This window comes from Enhydra lutris, unplaced genomic scaffold (assembly GCF_002288905.1).
Source record: "Enhydra lutris kenyoni isolate GAN:26980312 unplaced genomic scaffold, ASM228890v2 scaffoldscaffold34, whole genome shotgun sequence".
NCBI classification, from domain to species: Eukaryota; Metazoa; Chordata; class Mammalia; order Carnivora; family Mustelidae; genus Enhydra; species Enhydra lutris.
The window spans coordinates 15,540,524-15,560,986 of NW_019154118.1; the positions used below are offsets into that span (position 1 = coordinate 15,540,524).

Consider the following 20,463-nt stretch of genomic DNA (forward strand, 5'->3'; position numbering starts at 1 on the left):
GGAGACAGGTTTGGTGTCCAGAAATGGCAGGTGTCCCCTACTAGGCTGAGATAAGGGGTAGTCACGCCTGGATCCCGTTTACTGTGAGTACGCCGTGAGGCCTCCCATGGCCTTCCTCATCTTACGGTGGGGTTATTCCCCACGGGGATCTGGACGGACTGTATGATGCCTACTGCTTTCGTCCCACGAGAACCCCATTGTTTCTGTGCTGTGGACTAGTTTTCTGTTCTCAGCACTGCACGTGCTGCTGTGTTCTGTCCACTAAAATTGGGAGACGTTGTTTTTAAACCAGGCTCCACATCCAGCATGGAGCCCAACTTGGGGCTTGAACCCATGACCCTGAGATCAAGACCTGAGCTGAGATCAAGAGTGAGACGCTTGGGGCGCCTGGGTGGCTCGGTCGGGCGGTCATGACATGAGCCCTGCCTCAGGCTGCGCACTCAGCATGGAGTCTGCTTGAGATTCTCTCTCCCTCTGCCCCCTCCCTGTGTTCGCACTCACGCTCTCTCTCAAAAAAAAAAAAAAGTCAGGTGCTCAACTGGCCGAGCCCTCCAGGCACCCCGAAATCAGGGGCCTTTCTAAGTATTTGATTTTCAAGGTTTATAGTTCCAGGGCAATGAATCTGCCAAGAGTTGTAGACCACCCAGTCCAAAGACCCAGTGGGGAGTAGTTCCAGGAAATTCCTTCCCAAATGACATCTAAAAACTGGAAGTCGAAAGACACGGGCCCATCACTAGGGTTGGCTTCAGGCATCAGCTGGTAGCCCAGCTCAGCATCCTGTCCGGAGACCTCAGTGTCTCCCAGAGCCGCGCCAGCTCTGTCTGCAGGCTTCCACTCAGTGCTGGCAGGTTCCGGAGGCAGGCTGGGTGCGGCAGGCGCAGGGTCCCACCGTTTCAGGCAACCTGTACGACTGTGCCGAGGATGGCGGTAACCTCTCGCTCTGTCCGGGCGCTCGTGGTGCGCCAGATCTCCCATTTTCCTTAAAAACTCTCATATTCCTCTCTCTGCCCTCAGCTGCCATTTCTCCTCTCCGTGTGGCACTGCTCTTCACTCCCCCCTCCCCGCTGTGGGAGGGACGTCCAGTTCGGGCACTGTTACCCTCCAGGTCGCCACCAGCATGTCCAGTTCTGCGAGGGCCTTAGAGGATAGGGTTACACGGCCCGGAATGAGGGGGGTATCCCTGCCACTGGGCAGCATAGCCGCACTCACTGGGAGCCCCCACTTAGCCATGTGGGCCGTGGGCATACCCTGCCCCATCAGGCCCTTGGGGATTGTGACATCAGGATTTGAAAAGAGAGCTACAGTCTCTTACTAAAGGAGCATTCATGCTTCTGACACCACAGTGGCAGGTCGGGTCCTAGTAGGACGATGTGGGAAAAAATTGTGTTGTCCTGCTCTCAGCCTCTCCTCATGTCCCCCAGTAAAGCAGATGAATCTAGCCAGCGGGGACCCTCTTCTTTATATATAAATACCCACCCCGTATTGAGTGTGCGCACACACTTGTGACGCTGTGTAAGCGCGCCCCTCGTGTTTTTCTCTCGGCCCGTTTCAGACCACAGATGTGTCAGTTGCCTGTTGCGGGTCTGTATCGAGCCGGTGCTCAGAGGGTGACACAGAGCACGTTGTGTCCATTTGACACGTCTCTTGGCCCATTGTGGGAACCACGGGCTGACCCAGTTGGCACAGTGTCTTCTGTTCCAATATAGTATTTTAAGCGTATTCGTCTACAGTCAGGAATGCAAAACTACCTTATGGACCCCTTGAGTTTCTGGAGTGACTTCCTGAGGTTCATGCCCCATGCGAGCACCCCCTTTCCTAGTCCAGATTTTCCCTGCCCCTGAGTCCATAAACACCCCAACTTGGGTGCCTGGGTGTCTCAGTCAGTTAAGTGTCCGACTCCTGATTTCAGCTCCGGTCATGATCTCAGGGTCGTGGGTTCAAGCCCCATGTTGGGCTCTGTGCTGGGCACGGAGCCTACTTAAAACCAGTGTGGGAGCTTTTCACATTCAGCGTCCATCGCTGCAAGGGAAAGAGCACACAGTTTAGCCCACTGAGCTGGTCTGTTCTTCCATTGTTCAAAGATTCCCGTCGAGGTACCGTCTGTGCGCCTTGGCACTGCCATCGATGGCCAAGCAGCTCTGTCAGTCGTGGAGAGCCGCTGCAGGGCTCTCCTGTGGCTCCTGGGGTGCTTCCCACCACCCAGTGGGAAGAGGCCCCCTGCCCGTGCGGTCCCCGTGTAGCTGTTCCCGGGTAAACCCTTTCTGTGTATGAAGGAACTCTTTGGGAGCACTGCCTTCTTCATCAGGGATGGCACCCAGGACCCGGTAGGGACTCTCGTTGCAGGAATATTTGCTGTGCTCCAGGCACGGAGGTGGTTGTTATAAACACCCAGTAGCAGGCTAGTCACTGCCTGAATGGTATGCATCCCGCGCGGTGTCCGTGGATTTCCCGCCGGAGGTCTCGGCAGCTGCCACTGGGTGTAACCTACAGGCTTTTGCCTTAAGCCCCTGGGTCATTGTCCCCCAGCTTAAGCCCCAGGGTCATTGTCCCCCAGGGCCGCTGTGCAGAGTCGGTCCCACCCCTTCTGGCGTGTCTCTGATTCAAGTGGTCCTTTCTTTTGTTCACTGGGTGTCTACTGTGCCAAATTACCAACCAGGGTGGCCTTGGGCCCTTGTTTAGGTCGTCTACTGCAGAGGACCCTCCTCATTCTCTCAGCGGGGTGTGTCCCCACCCCCCACACGCCCCTGCCACACATGGGCGCACACACATTCCCCAGGCACACTCACACGTAGCCCCAGGCCAAGGTATGTGCCCAGACTCGAGCCTTTCTTCCCCCGTAAGGGTGGTGACCTGACCTGCCCGCCTCCCAACACTGTCCACAGCCAGATTTACTGCCATGGGGAGCTCCTGCACCAAGTGCAGATGGCCAGACTCTACCGGGATGACAAGCAGTTTGTGGACATGCCACTGTCCTCGGCTCCAGGTAAGGCACCAGGGGACCCCACCGCCTGAAGCTTTTGCACCAAAGATGACAGAGGGCAAGACAAGGCAGAGAAGAGCTTCTATCAGGGCAGGGCTCCTCGGGTCCACCTGACCCCTCCTTGCCGGTGGACCCCAGACCAGGTTCTGCAGGACTTCCATGAGCTGGCAGCCGCCCACGAGCACTGCATCCCCCCACAGCAGCTGCAGGCATTCTTCCAAGAGCACTTCCAGGCCGCGGGGCAGGAGCTGCTGTCCTGGACTCCCGAGGACTGGAAGGACAGGTACTACCTGGACAGGAAACAGGAGGGGGCCTTCGGGCAGGCCTGCCTCCCTGAACCCCGCGGGGTCCGTGTTCTTCCAGCCCCCGGTCGCTGCAGAAGATCTCGGACCCCAAGCTGAGAGCCTGGGCAGGGCAGCTCCACCAGCTCTGGAAGAAACTGGGAAAGAAGGTATCCACGTCCTGGATCTTAGCCAGGGGGATAGAGCTGGGAGAAGGGGAGACGAGCTTGGGGCCCCCATTGCCCTTAGATCACAGACTGGAATGCATTTCCTGAGAAGACAGCCTCACACCTGGGGTCCGTGAATGCAGCTCTCTAGAAAGAATTTCTGGAGGGAGAAAAGGGAACATCTACTTCTACCTTCTTATCTCCCCCTTGAAGCCCTCACCATCCTACCCACCCCACCCCCCTGCCACCCCAACTGCTGCTTATGCAAAACTAACCTCACCTGCCACCTCCAGGCCACCCACCTAGGCTCTGTCTCCCCAGAACTAGTCAGGTCAGGATTCTGCTCAGGAACAATTGCCAGTGCTGCTAGTGGGCCATGGTCAGTACAATCTGTTAGACACTTTCTCTCCTTTGAGGCTCGGAGAGGGCAGTGCTTTGCTCAAGGCTGCACAGCACCTGTCCTCCCAGAGGATGGGAGCCCTGAGCCTCTGGGGCTAGTGTGGCAGCAGGGATGGGGGAAGGGGAGTGGAGGAAACAGTCCCCCACCTGGTCCTAACACTGGCCAGTGCTTGCTGAGCCTCTGCCAAGGCCGGGCTGAGTCAGCAGGGACTCCAGAGACCGGCATGTGGGGGCCAAGCGGACCTGGCTCCCAGCGGCTCTGGCTTGACCAAGGCCACACGGCTGACCAGCAGCAGAGCCCGAACTCGTGCACCCGCTGCCAGGGCATCCACACCGAGGGGCCTGTGGGCTCCCTGTGCCCTCTCTCCCGACTGCAGGTGAAGCGAGGTCCTCAGCCACCCGGAGCAGTTCTCTCTCATCTACTCGGCCCACCCCTTCATCGTGCCCGGTGGACGCTTCGTCGAATTCTACTACTGGTGAGCGGCCAGAGCTACAGGGCAGGAGTCGGGGAGCCCGGGCCGGCGGGCTGTCCTGAGCAGAGGGGGGCATCCTGACTGGCCCGGTGCGCAGGGCGGGAGAGGGGGTGGCGTAGGGGGTTGGAGCTCAAGCTGTCCCTTTCCGCAGGGACTCCTACTGGGTGATGGAGGGGCTGCTCCTGTCTGAGATGCCCCAGACGGTGGAGGGCATGCTGCAGAGCTTCCTGGACCTGGTGCGGCAGTAAGCGGGGCGGCCCCTCCAGGCTGGGGCGGGGAAGCGCGGGCCTGGGGCTTGGCGCTGGATTGGCCTTGGCCTTGGCCGCTGGGCAGATGCACCTCAGCAGGTGTCCTTCTTGGCAGCTATGGACACGTCCCCAACGGGGCCCGCGTGTACTACCTGCAGCGGAGCCAGCCTCCCCTCCTGACTCTCATGATGGACCGCTACGTGACCCACACCAACGACACCGCCTTCCTCAGGTGGGTCCCCAGTCCCCCTGCTGCCCCGCAGGCCCCCTACCTGGGCCCTCCCAGGGCGGGACTGAGGGGTGTGCCTGGGCTGAGGCGGTGCCTTGCTCCACCCCAGGGACAACATAGAGACCCTAGCCTTGGAACTGGACTTCTGGATGGAGAACAGGACCATCTCTGTGAGCTCGGGGGGCCAGAGCTATGTCCTGAACCACTATGCTGTCCCTTACGGGGGCCCCAGGTAAGGAGCTGCTGCCAGCCTCTCGGTCTCTAGCTCCTCACTCCGGTCTGAGGGCCATGACAGCCCCGCCTCTCGGATGCTGATACTGAAAGCCCTGGGCAATCCAGGGCCCACCAAGGGCAATCCAGGGGCAGCTGAAGCAGCATGGCTCAGCCTCCAGCTTGGCCTTGGAGCCTCCCGGTGCCAGGATGCCCACTTTCCTCTTCCAGGCCAGAGGCCTACAGCAAGGATTTTGAGCTGGCGGACACGTTGCCAGAAGGTAAGCAACAAGCGCAGGAACTGGGGTGGGGCAGGGAGTCTGGTGTTGGGTGTCAGGTCTTGGTCCCTCATTCCCTGCCCCATTGTCCTCACAGAGGACCGGGTGGCTCTGTGGGCTGAGCTCAAGGCTGGGGCTGAGTCTGGCTGGGACTTCTCTTCACGGTGGCTCGTCGGAGGCCCAAACTCTACATCGCTCAGCAGCATCCGGACCAGCAAATTCGTGCCTGTCGACCTCAATGCCTTTCTGTGCCAGGCAGAGGTGCTGATGAGCAACTTCTACACCAGGCTGGGTGAGCAGCCCCGTGGGGGGGTGGGGGAGGTGGAGCTCACCCAGCTGGGATCCTACCTCAGCCTTGGCTGTGGAGCTGGAATTAGGACCCTGACTGAAGGGCCTCCAACCTCCTGGCTGGCTCCGGACCTCACCTCTAGGGCAAGAGTACAAATGGGCCCCCTTCTCCACACCCCCTCCCTTTCTTACTGGGAGGGACTACGAGGGTATGTGAGAGGACACCTGAGTCCACGCTTTCAAACTCCCTCCATTCTCTTTCCCCAAAAAACTGCCCTCGGACCTCTCGTAGCTAGGGAAATGCACATGGCCGGTGCCCTCCTAGGATGGACCCAGGAGCAGGCAGATGTGGGTCTAGAAGGTCCTACAGGGCCATAGCTCAGGAACTCTTAGCTCCTAGAGGCCGGAAATGTGGGCTCCAGGTCTGCACGTCCCCTTGGTGTCAGGACTTCTAGCCCTCGGGGAGGACAACAGGGGGAGGCCAATTTTGGCCTCTTTCTTGAAGGCATGGGACCCAAGGTCAGGGCCTCCTGGTAGCTCAGCCTAAAGAGAGTTTCACCCCAGGGAATGACATCCAAGCCACAAAGTACAGAAATCTGCAGCAACAGCACTTGGCTGCCATGAGAGCCATCCTGTGGGATGAAGAGAAAGGGGCCTGGTTTGACTATGACCTTGAGAATGGGAAGAAGAACCTAGAGTTTTACCCATCCAACCTCACTCCTCTCTGGTCTGGCTGTTTCTCTGACCCGGACGCCGTGGACAAGGCTCTGAAGTATCTGGAGGTGAGGGGGCAGCAGGGTGGGCGGGTTACTGGGGGCAGCACCACCTGCTCTCTCCCTGCTTCAGAGCCAGGGATCTCTGGCAAGTGGCAGCCAACCCTCTCCTCCACTCCCAAGTCGGAGCCTGCGGGTCCCGCTGAAGCCACCAGGGGGCAGCCCTGAGCAAGAAGAGAAAGTCCAGGGAGGGGGACACCTGTCTTGAGGAGGGCCCAGCCTCTTGGCTCCTCATCGAGCCGCCACCCACAGTCCTGAAAATGTCTGAAACCTCCTAGGACAGCCAGATCTTGACCTACCAGTATGGGATCCCGACCTCTCTCCAGAAGACAGGCCAGCAGTGGGACTTCCCCAATGCCTGGGCCCCCCTGCAGGACCTGGTCATCAGAGGTAGGGAGTAGGGAGGCAGGGATGGGGCTTATCCCAGGACCTTCCCCCCCCCTTGCATCTGGTCAGCCTGGAGGGTCAGCCTCCTGGTGCGGGGGACGTGTGAACACAGCAGGTGGGGTCTTTCTCTGGCTCTTCTGGTTTCTCAGCTCCCCACTCAGCAGACATGTGTGTCCACCCCCACCTGTCAGGGGAACCAGCCCTCCTTTCTCCCTCCAAACCCAGGCCCTGGGGAAGGAGCACGTTGGCTTTTCACGCAGCTTATGATGAAGGTCTTAAGGCCCAGGCCCCTTTCCCTCCTAGAGGAGAGTAAGGCTCAGGCCTCTGCTCCCCCTGGGATGGGGACTTAGGAGATTCAGGGTCCTGCCTGGGCGGGGGGGCATCTAGGTCTGGCCAAGTCTCCTTCACCTCGGGCCCGGGAAGTGGCTTTCCAGCTGGCTCAGAATTGGATCCGAACCAACTTTGAGGTGTACTCCCAAAAGTCAGCCATGTTTGAGAAGGTGAGCTGCTCCTGAGGACAGAGCCTCCTGGGCTCTTCCCCATGGTGGGCTGGAGGGGTGGGGGGCTGGAGGGGGGGGCGGTGGGCAGGAATGAGTACCAGGCTTTGCCAAGCCCAGGGACAGTGGTGACGCCCGGTGGCCATTCTTGGGCACTGCAGGGGTCAGAGCTGCAGGCCAGAGCAGCCTCTCCCAAAGGGGCTCTCATCTCTTGCTCCCCTGGAGGGCTGAAGTAGGGAGCCTGGGGTAGTGCCCCCCTGAGAGCCTGTGCTTTTGTTCCCAGTATGACATCAGCAATGGTGGGCAGCCAGGTGGAGGAGGGGAGTATGAAGTTCAGGTGCGTGGGCCCACACCCTACTGGGAACGACAGGGCTGTGTTGTTCCCACACCTGGCCATGACCTTCCCTGCCTAGGCCTCTGTTTCCTCCCATGGATGTGGGTCCACGGGAGCCTTACTGGAGCTCCTCTGCAGCCCTGGGGCTAGGCAGTTCTAGAGCCTCTGGGTGGAGATCTCACAGCCCCTAAAAGGCTGTGGGGCCTTTCCCCAGAGATCCTGGTCCACTGGTCCTGTCTCTCTCCAGGAGGGCTTTGGCTGGACCAATGGAGTGGTCCTGATGCTCCTGGACCGCTACAGTGACCGGCTGACCTCGGGGACCCAGACAGCTTTCCTGGAGCCCCACTGCCTCACGGTTGCCCTTCTGCTCAGCCTCCTACCGCAGTGATGGGCCTCCCTGCCCTGTCTGCCTCATTAAACTTCTGTGTGAGTCCCTACCTTCTCCACTGCTTCTCCATCCCCCACCCCCAGCCAGTCCTTGGAGTGGGATCAGAGTAGGGACCTAGAAGTCATGGGTTGGGTCCTTGTGCCTCCTGGAACATCAATGAGGAGGAAATCCTGTTTTGTGGGGACACTTGGTCCTCCTCCCCTTGTATCCCAGCCCCATCCCCCTCAGCCTTGCTCCCAAACACATAGTCCAAATGGTTTATTATTCTGTTGAGATGCTTACAAATACTGACCATCACCCAGCCCGGGGCCCAGCAGCCATGGCCCAGTGGTGGGCAGGGAGGTGGGCTTAGTGTTAAGGCGTGAAGGGCCGAGGCCAGATAGCTGGTGGCCTGGTCCTCTGCTCTCCATTTCTGTCACCCATCCGAGGCTGAAGGGAAGGCAGCCAGACCTCAGGGTCCTCTCACTCTGCCTCCTCCTCTCTTGCTCAGGTTCCCCCTTGGGGGTGTCTGAGCAGCCCTCCAGCCCTATTAGGAACTCAGCCTGTACAACCCATCTAGCCGCCTCTCCCATCTGCCTCCCTCCTCCTCCTCCAGTCTCTGGATGTCCGAGCTTTGTCCCTCTGGCTCTAAGCAAGGCACGAGTGGAAGGGAGAGGGCTGGACTGGGGGGCCGGCAGGCTGCGCACCGGGGCCTGGAGCCACAGGCAGGGGACGGCCGGGGCGGGGGTTGGTCCCTCCCCCCGCCCCAGCATGAGATGCACAAGGTCCTGGGCTGGAGAGATGGCAGTACGTACCCTCAGATGGGCCCACGGCTGAGGCATGGGCAGAGCCGGGGCCATGAGCATGTATGTAATCATGGCAACGAAGCAGTCACTATGGAGATCAGGGTTTGGGGTCTGCAAAAAGGGGATGGGGTTGGGACCTCAAGGATGACACTTGAGGTCTCTGGCCCTTGAACAAAGTAATAACAAAAATGCAGGAGAGCAGGGTAGAGCGGGGTTTGAGAAGTACACCGCCTGAGCTGTTACCCCACTCCGGATGTGGCTGTCCTCAGCCCCCAAGGCCCCTGCAAAGGGTGGGGGGCACGGAGGCAAGGAGGGATCTTTGGCAGATTCTGGTACCATAATTTGTCCTTTGCGAAGGAGAACTTAGGCTAGGGGAGCGCAGGTGCCAGGTCAGAGCTGGGCCTGCTCTGCCAGCTGCTCAGCCCTGGCAGCCCTGGGGCCGGACCGTGAAGGGTTCTTGCCAGTTCTGAGTCCCCAGTAGCCTCCCCACTTATCTGCTGGCTGGTTCTTCAGGGGCCCTGAGCGCGGACATTCACAGGACCAGCTCCTTACAGAAAGGTACGAAGTCTTGTACAAGAGCCCTCCCAGGGCCTCTGGGAGCACTGCCGCGCGGCCTGGGGCCCAGAGTGCGACTCTGTCTCCCGGGCAGTGCAGCAGGCCCACGCCGGGACCGGTATGATCAGTTCATGAACTGTGTGTAGCCCTCGGCTCCGGTGACGATGACATCCATCCAGATGCGCATGGCCTCCGCTGACGGCGCCACCATGTAGTACAGCCGGTCGTGGGTCTTCACACAGAAGGTGAGGGCTGGGTTCGGGCTCTGGCCAGGGAGAGAGGAAGGTCTAAGACAGGGCTCACCTCTGACCTTCTGTCTGCCCTTTGCCCCCCACCCCCAGCTCCAGGGTGCCCTGGAGCTCGAGACTGAGTCCCCATCAGTCAAGGGGGCCCCAGGCCAAAATGTTCCCCTCCTCACACCCGGGCCGTCCTTGGACCTGGGCAGGGCCATACCCTGCCATGTAGGGGCCCTGTTTCTGGGCAGCCCCGGGCACAAAAGTGAGTAGCAACAGAATCAGACACAGAGGGCCCTGCCCGTGAGGACCAGAGCCTCCGCTCGGCGTCAAAGCGGCAGGTGGAGAGAGCTGTGAGTGGGATGCTGGGCCCAGGACCCCAGAAGAGTATAGGTCAGAGCTGAGGCAGCACCAGAGGCTTGGGGGAGGCTGATCTGCGTGACGGCAGAGGGCCCAGGCCTCAAATATGTCCCCTTTACTGATCCCCTCAGCCCCACCCCATCCCTGAGAACCCCTTCCTCCCCTCTGAGCCATCCGGGCCCACCTCCCCACAGGGGCCCAGCCTGCTGTCCTCTCAGGAGGGGCCAGCAAGCCCCTTGGGCCCACAGGGGCTCCCTGCAGCCCCTGCCTCTCCTCCCTCGGGCCCGGGGGAGGGGGCTGGAGGGGAGAGTGAAGGGTCAGGGACCAGTAAGGGACAGGAGGCATTAATGTGCAGTAGTTCTGGTTAGAGGTCGGGGGAGGGGTACCTCAGTCACCACAGTGAAGCTGAAAAACCTCTTCTGGGAAGGGGAGAGGGAGAGAGGGAAAGAGAGTTTACACAGAGATCAAGGAAGGGGTCCAGGACTCAAGAAGACGGGCTGGAGGTGGCTGTTCCCAGAAGCCCACCGGACCCCGCCACCCCCCGTCCCCACGGCCCGCCCTCACCTTGGCTGCGCTGCGCAGGTGGTCATAGTACACTTCCTCGATGGCCTGGAAGTAGATGACCCCCTTCAGCTTCGTCTCGTGCTTGTCTGCAAAGAAAACAGGGCCGGGTTGAGGAGGCCTGCCGTCCCTCAGGCGAGGCGCCCGCACTGCAAAGGGCAGGTTCCCAGGACTCCAAAACGGAGCCCAGCGCGGAGCCCGAAGAAGTGGTCGGCGCCCAGCCTTGCTCGGAATTAGAGAATGCAAATTACAGCTGCACAGCCATCAGAAGGGCAAACATAGGTGAAAAGGCGACAGCACACTCTGGGCAAGGCTGGAGAAACAGCAGGTCTGATCGACGACAGGCGTGCACAGCCTCAGCCCTACAGGAGGATGGGCCGGGTCTACCGCAATGAGGAAAGTGTTTGCCCCCTGAGCCATCGATCCCACTTACGAACAATTACCTCACAACCAACAAACTTACGGGACTGTTCACCACAACCATGTTCACAGTTTGGAAACAAGCCAAGGGTCCATCAAGTAGAGATTGGTTAATAAATCAGAGTTTAGCACATGATGGGACGCTAGACCTCTGTTAAATGATACAGAAATGGCTCAGTGGGTTTAGCCTCTCCTCTGCCTTCGGCTCAGGTCATGATCTCAGGTCCTGGGATCAAGTCCTGCATGAGGCAAGGGTTCTACAGAGCAGAGGGCAGGACCCCATTCCCGGTAAGGCAGGGCCAGGGAAGCCTTCACAGAGGTTGTATCTGATCTGGACCCCGTGGCAGAGACGGGTTCCACCAAGTCAGTGGGAGGATGGGCCAGGCCAGGGCAGGAAGAACCACAAGCTCAAGGCAGGAGCAGTCAAGTCACACTCAGGGCCCTCATGAGGCCCCAGGCCGGTCTCCATCAGACACTTCTGCTTCAGACAAGGACGCAGCCACACCCCCGCCCCTGGCCATCCCTCCAACAGCGGCTCCTTCCCACCTCTTCCTTCACGGAAAGTCTAAGCTCTGCAGCTCCCCCTTCCTGACCACCCACCGCTCCTCATCTTGTGCAGTCTGGCTCCCGCCCTGGACGCAGCTCCAATCCCTGGAGGGGCCTCTGGGTCCATGTTGTTCTTGGCCTTTCTGCATTGTCCCTCATTGCTGGGGCCACTCCCTGCCTATAAATGTCTGCTCCTTCGGCTGGCTTCCCTCCCCGTTTCCACCCCTCATCAGGACGTGATCTTCCTTCATTTCAAAAACATTCAGGAAGGTCATGACTGCCCAGCACCAGCCCAGCACCTGGCCTGTGGCTTCCCACTTCCTGCCCGACCCCTTTGCCAGTCCCTCCCCCTCCCCCTTCCCCAGCATACAGCCCTTTCCCTCTTCTCTGCTCTGAAGTCCAACCACCCCAGTTCAGTTTTAACTCTGGCGCCTCAGCAGCTGTGAGACCTTGGGCAATTTACTTAACCTCTCTGAACCTATGTTCTGTATCTGTAAATGGGTTTAAAATAGTGCTTCCTGCACAAGACAATGATGAAAAATCAATGAGATGATGCACGTAGAGTGCTTACAGCTCGCGCAGCACTCAGCAGGTATGATCTGCTACAACTATTACTCCAGCACAGTCAACTTTAACCCTGACCTTTCGCCTAAATGGAGATGGCCCAGGGGCACTTCAACCTCAATATGCCTAAAATGGAGCTCTCCCCCCACCCCCACCGCCTCTCTCTATTGCCAACAAAGTCCCTTCCCAGCTCAGGTGGAAACTTGGGGACACATGTGCCTCTGGCCTCTCCTGCCTCCCACACTCAGGGCCCAGGCAATCAGGGAAGGCTTCCTGGAGAGGGTGGCACTTGGTCAGGGACTAGGTTAGACCAGAGGCAGGCACTCTGGGCCTGGGTGTCTCTGCCACCAGACACTTCAGCCCTCTCCTTCCAGGCTCTGAACAGGAGTGCTCTTCCCCGCTTTACGGTTGGGCAGAGCTGGGTGACTGGCTGAGCAGCCCCACTAGCGACCTGAGGACAGACCCCAGCCAGGGCATTTAATGCCCATGCAAGGCACAATTAAGCTTCTCTTTACCCTCTGCCACCGTGGCCAGCAACGTTCTAAAAACGCACGCCATCGAACAAAGGGAACACTGACGCAGAGGGGAGCAGGGCCCCACCGGCCCACAAGGTACACGGACACATATCGGGCAGGAAAGGAAACTGTGGTTTTGAGCCCCTGGGATCTGAGGACTGGCTGTCCCGCAGCGCAGCCTGGCCTCTCTGGGCCCGTGTGCCACACGGCGTCCTGCACTCAACGTGGGAACCGTCCAGACGGGAACCCCAAGGACGTGGAGGGAGCAGGGGGAGCAGGACGTACCAGGGGGCCTGTCCCCAGGGCCATCCCGAGCGCTCCTGGCACCTCTCAGGGGCTCATCAGAGTCTCTTGAGGGAACGTGCCCAGGGCAGAATCCACAGGACTCCACACGCCCACGGAGCCTGCGCGGCGCCTACAGCACGCCCATCCTGCCCAGCCTTCCCAGTCTGGCCACTACCTGCCTCCCTGACAGCAGCTGCAGGGACAGCCGCAGCCACCCGGCTAGTCACCAAGGCCTCCGGCAGGGCCCAGAACTTACTCCACGCTCGGGAATGTCGCCAAATATGTGAACGACCAAGACTGAAGGCAGACCAGGTGCAGCCTGTGCGCCGTCAGCGAGAGGAGGACAGGCCCCGCTCAGGCCCCCCACCCCCCACTGGGAAGCCTGGTGAACACCAGCTGCCCTGGGGGACAGCCCAAGGGTCCAGGCTCCGAGACGTCTGACGGGAACTCACCCACATAATAGGAAAGGGTGCGCTTGAGCCGGTCGAACACAAACCAGCGCTTCTTCCACGATTTAATCTTGCCGCCCATCTTGACCAAGTAGCCGCGGCAGACCTGCCAAGGAGCGGGGGTGAGGAAGGACCCAGAGCGGAGCCCCTGGACCCTCTCTTCCCGGAACGGTACCATAAAAGCCGTCACCTGTGCCTGGATTCTGTGGGGGCTGCAGCCCCCACTGCTTCAGGCCAGCAAGCACGCCCCGGGACGGAGACCTTCAGTGTTAGTGCAGGAACTGGGGCCACTATTCCAAGGGCCCAGGAGGTGCCTAGGCTACAGGGTCCCCTCCCCAGCACCCCGGGGCCCCACAGGCCACACACCTTGCTGCTGAGCACCACGTGCAGACAGGTGTCGACGCCGTGGCCCGAGGACTCGATGTGGGTCTTCAGGTCAAAGTCCTCCTTCCGGATCGGCAGGTAGCGGGTCAGGGGCCGGGCCTGGAAGCAGAGGGCAGTGTCAGCAGTCTTCTCTCTCCCCCATGTCATTGTCTGTCCAGGTCCCTTGGCTTCAGTCCCAAACCCTCACTGCTGCCATCGCGCCTCCCACCCCCGGGGCTACCACTCGGGTTTCACAGCGCTCATGACAAGAGCAGAGACCTAGCAGGCCTGCATCGAGGCAGCCCCGGCCTGGGCAAACTACTGAGTGGCTCCATGCCTCAGTTTCCCCACCTAGGAGCAAGACACAGCCGTCCCTGCCTTCTCCCTGCCCCCCGTCTCCCTCCTGGGCTGAGCAGAATAAAGCAAGAGGCCTGAGGTGGGCACGCTCTGGGAAGGAAAGCCCAACAAGCCATCTGGCCTCAGACTGCTCATGGGACCTTGTTTGGATCATGCGGCCTCTCTGGGCCTCCCTCTTCCTTAAAAGTAACACAAGAGCTTTGAACTAGATAATCACTAAGGTCTGTTCCATCTCAAAAGTTCTGATACCAGGGGCACCTGGGTGGCTCAGTAGGTTAAGCCTCTGCCTTCGGCTCAGGTCATGATCTCAGGGTCCTGGGATCGAGCCCCGCATCAGGCTCTCTGCTCAGCAGGGAGCCTGCTTCCCTTCCTCTCTCTCTGCCTGCCTCTCTGCCTACTTGTGATCTCTCTCAAATAAATAAATTTTTAAAAAAATTCTGATACCAACTAGACCCCTCAGTCCACTGGAATTTTTTTTCCTACTCTTCCTCTATATTAGAAAGGCCAGAAAAGGAAACACCATAAATTATTTAGAGAAAAAACAAAATGCACAGCTTCCAGGAGGTGCCCCCGAAGACAGGCGGCTGCACCCACTCCCACAGCAGACACCGCTGTCCCTGGAGCAATGTCTGAGCCCCACGGCAGGGGGCGAGGGGAGACAGACATGAAGCGGCCAATGAAGAGGCCGGAAAGGGGAACTGGACGCCTGACAGAGATCCCAAGCATGGAGGGAAAACTCAAGAGTTTCTGATTATTTCATCTGTATTTTTTTTGAAAGAGAGAGAGGGAGTGTGAGGGGGCAGGGGCAGAGGGAGAGCCCCAAGCCAGCTCCACACCCAGCACGGAGCCCAATGTGGGGCTCGATCTCATGACCCCGAGATCATGACCTGAGCTGAAACTGAGAGTCAGACGCTTAACTGACGGAGCCACCCAGGCACCCCCTGGTTATTTCTTAATTCCCAAACCCAATCCAGGTGGCCTACCCCCTTAGAATTCATGTTGTTGCCTCACAGGACGTCAGGGAGCTGGGTTCGCTGGTCGCTGCTGGGGCAGATCCCACCGGACCCCCCACCCTGGAGCGGAGCTTGTAAGACCCAGCAGGAAGGACTAGCCTGTCTGAGTCCCACAGGCTCTCACAGTCGGGAGCCAGGATCTGAGACCAGAGACAGCATAGATCTCCCTATACAACCCAACTTCTCCTTCCGCCTTCAACCGTTCTACTCAAACCTTCTGCGTAAAGGAAAAGCTCAGGATGCCCGTCCCAGAACGAATACAGTTCTCTCCCGGAGAGGCAAACCGGAAGTCAGGGTGACACCATCTGCTGGGAGCGGGGGCGCCTGGAGCTGCCGAGTCTGGGGCAGCGAGGGCCAGGACAGCCACGAGATACAGACACGCACACACACACACGCAGGTCTCTGCTCCTGCGGGCTGAACGGGTCTCAAACAGAATTCTGCTCGTACGGAGCCAACAGCAATCTTTTCTGGAGGACAAGCTGCATGACCCCGCAGGACCAGCCCGGGCATCCCCAGCCCTCCACAGCCCCACCCTCAAGCCAACCACCCAGCGCACCCCAGCGCCCACGCACCTGGGAAAACTGTTTCTCCCGCATCTTGACCTCCTTCTCCACCAGCTGCTGCCTCCTGGCGCTCTCGCTCTGCAGCCTCCGTTCCACCTGCTCACGCCGCCTCCGCTCCTCCTCGAGGGCCTGCCTCCGGAGCTCCATCTCCCGCTCCTGCCCCCAAAGCCAGGGGTCAGTGCCCACGGCTGCCCTCTCCCGCCCCTTCCCCCGCTGCCCCTCCTCAGGCTGGGGCAGAGCCACAGGCAGCACCCACCTCAGGGGGCAGCCCGCCACCAGAGAGCATCACCCCCAAAACCCACCCTCTGCAGGCACCTTGCCAGTCAGGTCAAATGCTTTGATTTGAAACCTCCTGGCTTTGCGGGGTGCCTGGGTGGCTCAGTGGATTAAGCCTCTGCCTTCGGCTCAGGTCATGATCTCAGGGTCCTGGGATCGAGCCCCGCGTCGGGCTCTCTGCTCGGCGGGGAGCCTGCTTTCCCCCTCTCTCTGCCTGCCTGTCTGCCTACTTGTGATCTTTCTCTGTGTCAAGTAAGTAAATAAACAAAATCTTTACCAAAAAAAAAAAAAGAGAGAGAGAAAGAAACCTTCTGGCTTCAGATTCAGATCTGCTGCCAGGATGAGCTCTGCAAGCCTGACAAAACCACTTAAACCCCCTCGCCCTCTGCTGTCTCATCTGTAAAATGGGGCCGAGCACACCTCCCTTCAGGGATTAGAGTGACACTTAAACCAGGTCATGTAGCTAAACGCCCATCACAGATGCCAGCAGCACAGAAGCGCCGGATAAACGGGGTTCGTCACGCTTTACCTGAGCTCCTAGCACACACGCCGCCTGACTTTCCCTAATACTGAGTATGTTCCATAGTCCCTCCCGAACCACTAAGGCCCTTTGAAAGCAAAATACAAACATTCCTAGTTGAACGTTGAAATTTCTGGGGAAAAAAGACACAAACTTACAGAAGCCATTCTTAAAAGGGTTTAAAAGTCATTAGAACAAATCCTCAAACACAGAGCCTGTCTGTGGCGTGCTGTGTCCTCAATAACACTGACGACCTTAGCACCATCCGCTCCTGGCTGCCATTTCTCCCCAGCCCCAAACTGACCAGAGTCTCCTTTCTCTCCGTCTGCCAAGCTGCTTGCAAATGTGCCCTCCTTCGATGGGAGTACCACTGAGAGGCCTTCTTTTCTGGCTGGCCTAGCGGAGGCCTCCTGCCCCCAGCCCCACTCACCCCTCCAGAGACGCAGAGCGCCCAGCGGGTGAAGACAGAACAGCCTCTGCAGAGACCCCACAACCCCCTTCCGCAGGCCCGGGCCCCTCAGCCTGGCTGTGCCTGGGACACCGCTCTGGTCCCACCTGTAGGCCTGCGGGCAGGAGCCACGGCCTCGCTCTGCCCCACCCCCACCCCTCACACTCCCCGCAGACCCTCCACCAACACCCCTGCTCTGGCCTGGACACCTGCCTGCTCTTCTAGTCCGACCCCTCAGGCTCCCACTCCCACCTTTCCTGCCCCCGGGGGAGACCAGAATCAGTTCCCGTGGTGGCCAAAACACCCCCGAGCCAAACACACAGGGGCCGGAAGCTGCTGTCCGGGACATGCCTGGCAGTGACCATGCTGCTACCCCTTGTCCTGAGAGCGGGGACACCTGCCATGTGGCCAGGCTTCCTCCACTTGAGGAACATGAACTTTTAAACCCTTTCTCCCTCAAGGGAAGGTCTCGAGGCGCTGGGGGCAGAGAGGCTGGGGTCGCCGGAGCGGGTCCGCCTCACCCTGGACTCCATGAGCCGGCTCTTCTCGGCGTGCGCCTCCTTCAGCATCTTCTCCATCTCCTCGATCTTGGCCACGTCCAGGCCGCTGGCGCTGGAGGGAGAGGGAGAGCAGGGCATCAGGAGGCTGGAGGCGGCTGGCAGAGGCGGGGCCGGCCCCCCGGGGGCAGGTACCTGGACATGGTGTCGGGCGAGCAGGCAGAGTTGCCACCCGTGGAGATGCTGGTCTCCATGCTGTCCGAGCTCTCCAGGCTCAGCGTGTCGTACGCGTGCTCGCCGTCCTCCCCGCGCTCCCGGCCAGCCGGCAGGTGGTGCAGGATGGAGTGGTGCATGAGCGGGGGGAAGCCGGAGGGGCCCGGCGGGAAGGGGGCCGCCCCGTGCAGGGCATCCCACTGGCACTGGGCCTCGGCCGCCGCCTTCTGCTTCAGCTCTGCCAGGCGCCGCCGCTGCTCCTCAATCACCTGCTGTCCTGCGGAGGGGGTAGGGGGGCGGTGTCACAGCGGGCCCTCTGGGGGACAAGGGCAGCATCACAGAGGGACGAGGTGAGCCCAGCCCTCGGCCCCCACCAGCTTCCCTAAAGCCCCGCCAGCACTGCGGTCGCCTGCACGACTGGACACGGCCACGTCGTGTGGCTTCAGCGCTCCTTCTGCATCCTGGGCCCAGCGGGGCACAGACCCTGCCCGGGCGGTGCCTCCAGCTCACCATCATCACCTGGAGAGCAGGGCAGGACGCATGCACCACCCGCCTGCTGGGGAGGGGAAGGGGCGGGGGGCGAGGTCCGTGAGCAGGGTGTCCATGCAGCGCCCGCAGTGACGCACAAGCAAGAGCGACACCAGCAGCGAAGAAGAGGAGACGAGGCAGAGCACAACTGAGGCAGGGGACAGTCCAGCTCAAGGGGTGCGGCCAGCCAGACACCCCATCCCAGCTCAGCCGGGGAGGCCACAGGGGGCCGGGGCGGGGCAGCAAGGACCTGCGCGGGACACTTCATGCAGATGCCCAGGTGGGGCCGCCTGACCAAAGCAATGCCCCCAGTGACCACCGCTCTACCTGCTGGGCTGTCGGCTGGGGGGGGCTCGGCAGGAAGCGACTCGCCTGGTGTGGGGGCCCCGGGCAAAGGGTAGGGTAGAGAGACACAGAGGGGATGAGACGAGGGAGAGGCACAGACATGGGCTTTCAGAACAATCAAGATGCACACAGGCAACCAGGCCTCCTGGGTCCCCAGAGCTGGTATCTCAGAGAACCAGCTCTGGAGGCCATCGGGTACCCCACCCCCATCTCCAGACAGGGTGACGTCCATCCCAGCTCAGGCCGACAAGCATCTCCCTTCTTTGCTGAGCTCTCTGGGAAGGTCTGTACGGCTCCCAGCCCTCAGTCTCTTGATAAATGTCCAGGAAGCTCTTCAGATACTCAATCTAAACGTTTCCTGCGCTTGCCTACAACTCCATTAAAGCAAAGAAACACCGTGGCAAGTGTGGTGTAGGGGGCTCGGGGCAGATATCCAGGGCGCCTGGGAAAGCAGCCACTCACCCTTCTGCTGCAGGGCAAGCTGGCGCTTGGTCTCAATGTCCTGCAGCGTGGCCGCCAGGTTTCGAGGAAGGCTGCCTGTCCCATTCTGGGCGAGTAGAACACTCTGGGGGTGGGGGAACGGAGCACTGGGACCCGGCTCTCGGAAGACCCCACCTCCCAAAGCTTTCCTGGGTGGCCTTGACCTCTCCCCCATAGCATACCCTCCCCTCCCTACCCCCGCCATGCCACACAAGGAGCCCACCCAATGTCCTCAGACCTTTGGAGAGGGGCTCCGGCCCAGGGTAGCCACGCTGAGCTGGGAGGAAGAGGAAGAAGAGCCAGAGGAAGAGGGGAGGGGGCCACTGCGGGTCCGGGGCAAGGGGCTGGTGGCCTCACCATCCATCTTGGAGCGGTAAACCTGGAGGGAAGAGATCCTGCCTGGTCAGCTCTGGCTTGCCCACCGGCTGCCAACCCCATGTCACCTAGGCCAGCTGTGATCCAGGTCCTGCCCTGGCACCAGGACTCCCAGGCTGTTTCAACAGACAACGGCATCGAGCTTCTTGGGCCAGCCCAACGGACAGGTGCAACAGGTGGGACAGGTGTTATAGGCAGCCGCCAATCCCCGGCCCCACCCCAGGTCTGAGAGAAGATCCTTGGGAGGAGGCATTCACATCTGTTGGGCAGGGCTGTGCTGGAGACCAACAGCAGGTCAGGCTTCCTTCAGGTCCGGCCTGGCTGCTAGTAGGCTCTGTGACCTTGGGCTGTGTACCTCCCAGCTCTGGGCCCTGGCTTCCTTATCTGCAAAAGGAGGGAGTGGCACTAGCCAAAGGAACTGCCCAGCTCCCTCCCAGCCTTCACGCCGGCTGAATACGGGGTCTGGAGGCACGAACCCCGACTCCCAGCACCAGCTCTGCCACTTTCTAGTCGTGGGGCCTTGGGGGGATGATGACTTCTCCAAGCCCCAGTGTTGGCTCTGTAAAAGCAGAGAGTGAACTGCTGATGGTCACATGAATCAAAACACATACAAATCTTGGGGTTCCTGGGGGGCTCAGTCGGTTGAGCGTCTGCCTTCGGCTCAGGTCATGATCCTGGGGTCCTGGGATCGAGTCCGCATAGGGCTCCCTGCTCAGTGGGGCGCCTGTTTCTCCCTCTGCCTGCCTCTCCCCTCTGCTCATGCTCTCTCTCTCAAATAAATAAAATCTTTAAAAAAACAAACTTCTAACCAGCTGGACATGAAGTACAGCTGCCCCACACGCTAGAAGAATCCAACTCCTCCTAAAGGGAACATGAAACTCGAGATGAGGCCACAAAGAGTGCAGTGCCTGCACCCCAGGAGGGAATCTTGAGCGCTGGGGTCCTGGGCACAACCACAGGTCAGCGCCCTGACCCCTTCCCCACCCACAGTCAGCAGCTGGCCACAGGCAGGCCCATGCCCTGCACAGAGATGCTGAGGAGGCCCAGGCACGTCCTCAGGGCTGTCACTTCATTCTCTGCCCCACCAGTACTGCCCCTGCCTGTCACCCATGGGGAGACCCAGAGAGCAAAATGCCGACCACACTAGTTCCAGCTGCAAGAGGCCCAAGAGGGCGTCAGGCCCCCCAGACCGAGTGAGAGACTCCTGGCCTGAGGGCAGCCGGGGACAGCAGAGCCACAGTCTGCCCTAGCACGAGGCACCAGAGCCATCCCAACCTGA

The 20,463-nt window shown here is 60.2% G+C and overlaps 2 protein-coding genes across 2 annotated transcripts in view; one reads left to right on the plus strand and one right to left on the minus strand.

Annotated features, from left to right (window-relative positions):
- The first annotated feature begins 921 nt into the window (after positions 1 to 921).
- On the plus strand, positions 922 to 7,932 carry LOC111154008 (trehalase). Its single transcript, XM_022513359.1, has 15 exons — positions 922 to 927; positions 2,842 to 2,983; positions 3,119 to 3,263; positions 3,344 to 3,439; positions 4,211 to 4,303; positions 4,452 to 4,544; positions 4,664 to 4,780; positions 4,887 to 5,009; positions 5,219 to 5,268; positions 5,363 to 5,557; positions 6,118 to 6,335; positions 6,605 to 6,716; positions 7,101 to 7,213; positions 7,494 to 7,547; positions 7,792 to 7,932. The coding sequence occupies exons 1-15, from the start codon at positions 922 to 924 to the stop codon at positions 7,930 to 7,932; spliced, it is 1,698 nt and encodes a 565-aa protein (XP_022369067.1).
- Positions 7,933 to 8,183: 251 nt separating this feature from the next.
- LOC111153764 (pleckstrin homology like domain family B member 1) overlaps positions 8,184 to 20,463 on the minus strand; it is a 44,242-nt gene continuing 31,962 nt past the window's right edge. The window contains exons 15-24 of the mRNA XM_022512985.1: positions 19,048 to 19,188; positions 18,792 to 18,894; positions 17,439 to 17,733; positions 17,268 to 17,358; positions 15,512 to 15,658; positions 13,572 to 13,688; positions 13,209 to 13,311; positions 10,430 to 10,515; positions 10,252 to 10,284; positions 8,184 to 9,537 (exon numbers count right to left, since the gene is read on the minus strand). Of these exons, the coding sequence (XP_022368693.1) occupies positions 9,397 to 9,537; positions 10,252 to 10,284; positions 10,430 to 10,515; positions 13,209 to 13,311; positions 13,572 to 13,688; positions 15,512 to 15,658; positions 17,268 to 17,358; positions 17,439 to 17,733; positions 18,792 to 18,894; positions 19,048 to 19,188 (1,257 nt within the window). The 3' untranslated portion in view covers positions 8,184 to 9,396. The remainder of the gene's footprint in view (positions 9,538 to 10,251; positions 10,285 to 10,429; positions 10,516 to 13,208; positions 13,312 to 13,571; positions 13,689 to 15,511; positions 15,659 to 17,267; positions 17,359 to 17,438; positions 17,734 to 18,791; positions 18,895 to 19,047; positions 19,189 to 20,463) is intronic.